Source organism: Scatophagus argus, chromosome 5, assembly GCF_020382885.2.
Source record: "Scatophagus argus isolate fScaArg1 chromosome 5, fScaArg1.pri, whole genome shotgun sequence".
In the NCBI taxonomy this organism is placed as follows: Eukaryota; Metazoa; Chordata; class Actinopteri; family Scatophagidae; genus Scatophagus; species Scatophagus argus.
The window spans coordinates 103,169-112,290 of record NC_058497.1 but is presented as its reverse complement, the minus strand read 5'-3'; the positions used below and the strand labels follow the sequence as shown (position 1 = coordinate 112,290).

The 9,122-nt window shown below is 39.9% G+C and overlaps 1 protein-coding gene across 4 annotated transcripts in view; it reads left to right on the top strand.

The window, feature by feature from the left end:
- Positions 1 to 2,243: 2,243 nt before the first annotated feature.
- The window catches only part of ngef (neuronal guanine nucleotide exchange factor), a 60,841-nt gene continuing 53,962 nt past the window's right edge, over positions 2,244 to 9,122 (top strand). The window contains exons 1-3 of one of the 4 annotated variants that reach the window (XM_046388054.1): positions 2,805 to 2,938; positions 4,798 to 4,879; positions 6,395 to 6,500. In XM_046388054.1, coding sequence (XP_046244010.1) covers positions 6,412 to 6,500 — 89 coding nt within the window. In that variant the 5' untranslated portion in view covers positions 2,805 to 2,938; positions 4,798 to 4,879; positions 6,395 to 6,411. Of the gene's footprint in view, positions 2,939 to 4,797; positions 4,880 to 6,394; positions 6,501 to 7,601; positions 7,736 to 9,122 lie in introns of those variants that run through there. The other 3 variants (XM_046388053.1, XM_046388052.1, XM_046388055.1) reach the window with 3 other exon arrangements.

The window sequence follows — 9,122 nt, the reverse complement described above, 5'->3', positions numbered from 1 at the left end:
AAATACTCTAAGAGTATGGTCTACTGTAAGAAAAAAAATGCATCTACCTATGACCATATCTAGGGTGATAAGCATAGCTAAAAATACTGAATTCATTCCAGCAACAATTGATAAAGGTTTTGAAAGATGGAAAGACAAGGGCTTAGAAATTTTGGACCAGCTATTTGATGGAACTGTATTAAGATCATTTCAACAACTTAAAGAAAAATATGATTTAGCAAATGAAGACTTTTTCAGGTTTTTACAAATAAGAGATTACCTAAAGAAACATAAAGAATGGGAAAAGCTTTGTTCCCTACCATCTAAAATAGAACATCTTTTTGTTTCATTTATTCAAGGTGCAGTAACAAAAAAAATTATATCATATTTATATAAGGCACTACAAGAAGATCTAAGTGACAACAATTTGGATATAAAGGAAAAGTGGGAACTGGAGATGAATACAATAATATCTGATAAACAGTGGGAGACTTCATTTGAACAAGGTCATAAAGTAACATATAGTTCCAGCTGGAGGGAATATGGTTGGAAGTTAAGAGTGAGGTATTTCAGAACACCACTTGTTACATCAAAGTGGAGTAACACTACACCTGAGTGCTGGAGGGGTTGTGGATTATTGGGGGACCACACGCATATATTCTGGGATTGTCCAGTATTATCAGAATATTGGAAAAATATACAAAAAGAAATAAAACAATGCCTAGCTATTGACCTACCAATGGAACCAATACATTTTTTACTTGGCATAATGCCTGAGGATTCCCTGGAAGATAGTCAGACAAAATTGTTAAGGACATTGCTCCTAATTGCAAATAAAGTTATAACGGCCTCCTGGTTGAAGCCACAGCCCCCCACAATAGCCCAATGGAGAGATAGAGTCCAAGAGGTGTATCAGATGGAATATACCACTGCAGTTTTACATCTAAAATCAGAAATATTCATCAATAATTGGACTCCAGTTGCGTTGCATCTTCACTTAGTATAGTGTATGTATGTGTGTATGTATGTTTGTGTATATGTGCATATACATATATTTTCTTCATTATATTTTATGTTTGTTTGTATTTGTTGTGTTTCCCTTGTAATCTGAACTATACTATTTCTTGATGGATATTTATTATTTCCTGGGTAATTGACCCTTGTAAACCATGTTTTCAAACCATGGACTTTCTGAATATGACATATTTTTCTACCTAAGGTAATGTAAGAATCAGTTTTGATGCACTGTAAGACTGATATGACAACAAAATAAAAAGAAGTTCCAAAAAAAAAAAAAAAAGAGATATCGAGTATTATTTTTTAGTTTAAAATTAGGTATCAGGTATTAGTTCTCAGAGCTTAATAATAATAAATGTAAATCCCGTCAAAGTAATAAGGAAGTGTGAAATAAACAATAAAGAGAAAAAATATTTCAACAAAATGCTTACCTTATGTGGTTTGCAAGCACTGCAATGTGAATGTGGAAATTAGCTTTCCAATTTTCCAATAAGTTGAAACTGTCATACACGGTTGAAAAAAGCTTGATATTTTAAAATGGAAAAGAGGATTTAAAGAGAGACGAAAAGAAACTGAGTGAGTGAAGCAGAGTGAGGCAGAGAGAAACAAAGGAACAAACTTATGCAGAACTATAAACATATGGTTTCCCCATAACTGGTAAAATAACATGATACACACACGGGATGGAGAAAAATCTAGAATAATAATTGTGTCCTTTAAGAGAGAATAAAATAGGTGAACTGAGGCTTAAATTTACAGTCAAATAAACAGTTGTATAAGTAGTATAGTAACCAAAACAAATGATAGGCAGTGCATATAACAATTTTTCCTAAACTAATTCATCATGCATTCAAGTGCAACTTCAGAAAATTATTTAAAAGTATTGCATTATAGAAGATAGAAATTTACAAAATCTTAGAACTCCTTAGAACTTACTCATAATTTTTCCACAAATTTTGACAATATAGGCAATGCTCCCATTATTCTAGACATTATGTTGTTATTGTGATTTCAGAACTTGATATTGTTGACAGGCACAGGCAGGCATATTGCTGTGTGGAAAAAAAGAGAAAGTGAACTTTAAACTCTCCTTGTCAGCTGACTAGAGATAAAATTACTCTATGGGGCCCTGGCTGAACATAGCCAGAAACATTACACCCATTTTTTCAGAACATATATTTTGTGGCAGGATTCGAGAAGCTCTGAAAGCAGAGTAAAGTAAACAGACAGTAGTCAACAGGTGGCTTTTCAGGTTTCACAACAGAAAGAACTCTAGAGCAGAGAGACAGGACGCTGGCAAGGCCAGGTTGAGTTCAGGAATGTTTGCACGTCACAGGGTGGAGAGGAGGACAGAGGGAGGGAACCAAACAGAGTAGGGACAAAGAGCAGGAAAGAGAGAGAGAGTGAGTCATAAATGCAATAATTACTGCTTCGGTACACCTAAGTCAAGTGACTTTCCCGGTTCCACAGGCTGCCTACGTAGCTAACAACGCTCCTGTCCCTCTTACAGAGGGGAGAGAGGACCTACTCACAGAGTTGCTGTTTTGTACAGTAGTCATTGCTGAGATTTATTTGTCACTACAACTAGGCATGCTTTTCTAGGCATGGATTTGCTCCTGGATTCTGGATAACTATAATTATTTATCCCAATTCCAAAAGAATTTTCTTAACTCACTTAAAAAAAAAAAAAAAAAAAAAAAAAAAAAAAAGGAACAGAAATCAATTACCCTATCTGTGACTGCTATGTTCAGGGGCAAGTGGGGGCAGAAGTCACAGGAAACTCAGGCAAAGCATCTAACAGCTGTTGCTCACCCCAGCCATGAGGAGGACGATGAAGAGGATGACTCCAAAGCTGGTTTCAGCAGAGAGCCTATTCGCAGGAACTCACGCTTTTACAGGTCAATGAGGAAGAAGAGGCTGGCCTCATCTGAACAGTTTGAAAGTAAGAGAACATCAGGCCTCTGCTGTGCATCTAATTTAACATTGTATTTCTATATCCCAAATTTCAGTAACTTGTGTTCATGTTTCATAATTTACAGTTTAAGTTAATTTAAGTTGAGTTTTCTGGCCCAGTAGGTATTATTGCTCTAAACTACCCTGAACGGATAAGCGGTATAGAAAATGAATGGACGGATGGATGGAATGCTCTAAACTGTTGTTCAATTGACAGTTGATTGCTACTGAAACTGGAATAAGGGCTTGGTAGTCCTATCCTTCAGTACAAATCTACCTAAATATAATCTGAGAAACAAGTTTTGTTTGAACAGAACAATAGTCTGGATAATACCTGTGTGTTCTACAGGTTACCCTTTGACATCATGTTTTCAAACTAAAAAGACTTTGAAGTTTTACAAATGTTTTGGTAAATGCACTGTTATCCTGTTCATTTCTTCATGCAAACGCTCCCTATTCATAGAGCCACAATGACAAATGAAGTGTTTGAGCTTATACTTTGCCGGGCCTCAAAGGGAGGATCTAAGTAAATATGAATACATAGCCAGACAGCATCAGTCTTAAAACTAAAAAAGTTAAAATTAAGTTATAAAACACTGAGGCCTGTTGAAAAATGTAATAAAATCCAGTCACCTGATGACTGATGACCTGAAATAGTAGAAATTAAATAGGAAAAGTAAAATCATAATGTGTTTCCTGATTGGAGTCTTAGTGGAATTATGATAAATTAGAGGTAATCTTTGCAATGGGATGACACGTCAACATGTTGGCACTCCAACTAGAGGCGTCAGTTTTGGATAATTTTGTTTATGTTAGTCAGATGGTGCACATTCACTAACAGCTTAATTTTCAGTAGAAAAAAAAAAACAATATTACATGAAATATATGAGGTGCTCCATTCACTCAATAACCATTACCACATCACAATATTTTTACACTTTGTTTTATCCCTGTGCCAGTGCTGGAGAAAAGAGTGCACTGGACTGCATCTCAGTCAGTATGAAGTGAGTAGTTTTCATTTGTGAAAACTATCTTGCCCTGAGTGGTCAGAGTTAGCACTTAGCTTGTCTTGCTTGACTTTTAGCTCATCCTCTTCTCTTCAAATGTTTTTCAATTTGTTGAATTTTTGTCCCCCTAATTCTAGCACCCTTGCTCAGATCACCCTAATCTTCAAACCTGGCCTTAATTTTGAACTCAATTAATGTTATTCAATTCACCTGTCAGTGGTTTTATTGTTGTGGCTGAGCAATGTATTTCAAAGCCATTGACACTTACCCACAGGTGGATCAGTATATTCTGTCTTCATGAGATACTTATGCCTTCTCCTGCTTGCGTATAATAGACTAAATGTCAGTGTCAGTGTTTATGCATCCATCCCACATGAGCTGGAACCAGTGGCGGGTCATGCATTTGGTGCCTGGGCCTTCAATGGGGACATACCTGATTTAGTCCACATTAGAGAGATTATTATATTATTATTATACCATTATTCACACAACAAGAAACACAGTTAAGACAACTCCATACCTCTACACTACAACTAACAAAATGTGGAAAAAGCGAAGTGGTGTGAATACTTTCTGGATGCACCGTAGATGTTATGTGATGCCACCTTCTCCCGTATGTTCCTCCAATACTGTTCAGTTTCAGTCCTGGGTGGATCTGTTCTTATGTTATTGCCCGGCATTGGGAATACACTTTGGATGATTTGGTGGAGAACATTCTCCTAGCTTCTATTTCTCATATGTATCTCTTCAGGGGCAGCCAGTGCTGTGAGTCTTTGTTTATGTTCAGTGCCTCAGGTGTAGACTTCATTGATAGCCCTTTCTTCGTCACCCGGCTTTGTAGTTCTGAGAGCCAACTGACTCTTGGCCCTGGTTCCCCAGCACCTGACGCAGACCTTGTTGACCCGGGAAACGTCCAAGCCAATGTGAGTTTTGTTTGTTCAATCTTGCTTATGCCTGAGGTAGGCATTAAGTACTTTGCCTCAGGGCCCGCACTGGATACGTAGCCCTGTCCTGACTGGGGTTTGAACCCAAGCCTGTATCAAAATCAGTAGTGTCACTCACTATCCAGACTATACGGCATTATTTTTTAGCACATAAAGAAGTACCAATCAGAGATAATCTCTTAGTCTTGGACAGCACATTGTCCAGTCCACTTGCAATAAAGCCTGTTTTACCCATTTAATAAATAAACAGTAAATAGTAAAATAAATAAACCTAAATAAACAGTGAGGGTTTGCTGGGAACATCAGAATGGGCCATTTTCCGTGCCGCCATTGCTGAGGCAGCTGTTTGGAGCTGTGGTCAGAGGTTGCTGGTAGGTGCTAGTCTCTGAACGTGCTGGTGGACACCGGGGGTGATGCGCGCCGTTAAGCTGATGAAGGAGTGCTACAGTGCATGGTCAGCTTGTCGGACTCCTGGCCCGGAGGACTCAGTGATGGGCAGAAGTTGGGTAGTTAAAACGTAGTTAAACATCTCTGCAGTGGCAGCGCTCTGGGGGAGTTTCTCAAGGCTCTGGATGTTGTAGGATTGTCATGGCTGACGCAACATTGCGTGGACGTCAGGGACACTGCCTTTATAGTGGTAGACCAGGTTGTTCCGCCTTTTTAAGAAGGTAACATAACTATAGAGGGATGACACTCTTCAGCTACCCAGTGAAAGTTGAAGCTTACCTTGGTTTCAAGAGGAACAATACCTGACCAGCTCTATAGCATCATGATGGCGCTGGAGGGGTCATGGCAGTTTGAGGGTGTCAGGTTTGGTGACCCTAGGATTTTGTCTCTGCTTTTTGCAGATGATGTGCTCCAATTGGTGTCATCAAACCTCCAGCTGTGACCTCCAGCCCCTACTGGGACAGTTTGCAGCTGAGTGTGAAGATCTAGGAAGAAAGGGATGAAGATCAGCAAATCTAAGTCTGAGACCATGGGTCTCATCCAGAAAAGAGTGCACTACCTACTCAGGGTTGGAGGAGAGTTGCTGCCTCAAGTGGAGGAGTTCAAGTATCTCAGGGTCATGTTCACAAGTGAGGGGAAAAAAGGGGTTGGAGATTGGCAGGTTGATTCGGGCAGGTTATGCTGTGATGTGGACACTGTACTGGTATGTTGTGGTGAAGAGAGAGCTGAGGTGAAAAGCAAAGCTCTGTTTACCAGTCAATCTACGTCCCAACCCTCACCTATGATCGTGAGCAATTAAGCTACCACACTTCAAATGTCTGTCTGCACATCTTAAAAGCTTTTATCCCCCACTTTAGCTAAATATTTATTATAGAATGATATTACTTTACAGTACCAGTAAAACTCTGTTTAATGGGCCAGAGTATTAATAATGTGGCAATAATTCTCTGTGTGAGTTCTAGCAGATTGTTTAATTTAAATAAACAAACATAAATTTAAATGATTTTTCTCTCTCTTCCTCTCTTTTCTCTCTATCTCTCTTGCCAGATTCTGCTAAGTCTGGTATGAACCACAGTCCATCAAACACAGAAGGAGTCTCTACTTCAAATGCTTTCCTACCACACAAATCACCTTTGTTGCCCGGGGCTAGACGGTGAGTCTGCATGCCTTCACTACCCAACCCTACCGCTGAACACAAACACACCCAGAAAACAAACAAATACTTTTCACACACAGCTTTTACACACTTCAGACTTGGGACTGTCAGTGGCTTATCATATGTGTAATAAACACACAAGTCTATTCAGTCAGTCTGAAGGTCAGTTGTCACTGAAAATGCAGTCTCTTGATGTATTCAGTTCTGCTCAGACAACTGTAATTGCTGTATGCTAGTGGTTCAACAACCATCGCTATTATAATCCTCTGCTGAAAACTTCACTTGTGGTGGCAAACAAAGAGCAACCAGCTGCTTTGGTAGCAAATACATTTCAAGGGGGGAACATTTCAAACAGAAGCCCCCTGTTGGAGTATTAGCAAAGTACACATCTTTTTAAATGATGACCTTGAATGATGACACAGACATAGTCAGGGACTGTGTAGCTGCAACATAATGAACTAACTTTCTGCACTCTTAAATTAGCTATCGGTATGTGATCTTTTTCTCTTTTTTTTCAGTATAGCTAAGGCAATAATGCAAGCTGTTGACATATCTCCTATACGGTGTACAGATATCTTATGGATTCATCATATATCACACCGTAAATAATAATAATAATAATAATAATAATAATAATAATAATGCATTTTATTTATAGGTGCCTTTCTAGAAACTCAAGGTCACCTTACGTAAAATAAAATAGAAAATAAACTGCAATTTAAAATGGACAATGATTCCGTGCAGTAGTAGTCAGAGGGAGTAGGCTAGTTTAAACAGACGGGTTTTAAGTTGGGATTTGAAGTGTGGGAGTGAGTCAGAGTTACGGAGGTCAGGTGGAAATGAGTTCCAGAATCGGGGAGCAAGAAGTATTATGTTTGGTGAGAGTGTGGAGAGGTGAATCAGGAAGGTAGCAAAGTCTGTCATAAAATCCTTGTTAGGCTTTGGTGGGCGGTACAGGGTGGCTATGATAGTGGGAACATTTCCAGAGAGCTGACATGGAGGAGGAGTGACAGGAGTATTCACAGGTGCTATCCTCCATCTCTCGTGGTACATTATCGCGAGACCTCCCCCTCGGCTGGAGTCACAGGGTTTAGAGATGTAAACAAACCGTGGAGGTGTAGCATCATGGTGTGGAGTAAAGTTTGGCATTTGACTGCTGCCATGTTTCAGTGAGACACAAAAAGTCAAAGTTAAGGTCAACGAGGAGATCCTGCACAAGATGTCCCTTATTCGTAAGTGAACAGATGTTGAGAAGACCGAAGTTGACAGTAGTGTTGGTGAGTTTGACAACCGTGTTAGCCGACCTAGTAAGGCGGGCTAACACACTGTGGTCAGCGCGGCGACCGGTGTTCCTCGGGCAGTGGGCCAGAATGACCCGACGGGGCTGGATCCGTTGCACTGGAAGCCCCGAGGAGAGCTGCGGTGAATGTTCTTCCGACGCGACACGTATAAAATGTCCGGGTGCAGGAGCAGAGCCGGTGGTGGTGCCTAGTGCGGATGCAAGCGGAGTTTAAGAAGCTCAGCGGCAGAGTACTGGGCCACTGCTGTCGATGGATGATGGATAGTTGACGGGATAATCCAGGCGATCACAGGCCACCCATAATTAATTCACATGGTTGTCAAGGCTGTCGTAGCGCTGGAGGCAAACTGGCGCGAACTGACACGGATGTCAGATCAGATACTATAAGAGGAGGATGATTAACGGATGATCCAATCCCCCTCCAAACAACAGCAGAGTGCACAGACAATAAATAAGATTAAAATTGCTTTAAAAGAGGCGAGGGAGCAGCGGCAGCCTGCTAGCGTTCACTCAACCGGGACTGTACTCAACTGTACAAGATGGGTTTAATAAAATTTGGGCCGTAATCTGTGACAGACCTAGTGCCAATCCTGAATGATATCAGGTCATATGATGGCTTTAAATTTTGGTCCATGGAAAAAAGATATTTTACAAAACTACACATTTTATTGTGTTCAGTCCAACAACGCCCGTGCAATATTCATGTTGTTTAATCAGCGTCTTTATATAACTTATTTGTCAGGTGGATTGAACAATTTTCAAGTGTCCATGGACCTCAAGGTAACCTTTAAGAGTAACTATGTGACTTCAGTGTAGTCACGTGAAAGTGATTACTGTATGAGAGGGAGATAGTAACCCCTGTCCCTGTTCAAAGATAGTCATCTGTTTGGTTCTGAATGTCCTGGTCGATGACCTTGACCCCTGTCCAAGTGATGGATGCTGTAAGTGGGACCTGAATTGGGACACAGCATGTCTACCGTATTTTTCGGATTATACGTCGCTCCGGATTATAAGTCGCACCAGCCAAAAAATGCATAATTAATAAGGAAAAAACATATATAAGTCGCACTGGAGTATAAGTCGCATTTTTGGGGGAAATTTATTTGATAAAATCCAACACCAAAAACATACATGTCATCTTCAAAGGCAATTTAAAATAAAAATAAAATAGAGAACAACAGGCTGAATAAGTGTACGGTATACTAACGTTACATGACTGACATGCCTGGTAATGTCAGTAACGACGTAACATATTAAGAGTTATTCAGATAACTCTACCATAAAGAACATGCTAACAAGTTTACCAAACCATCAGTTTC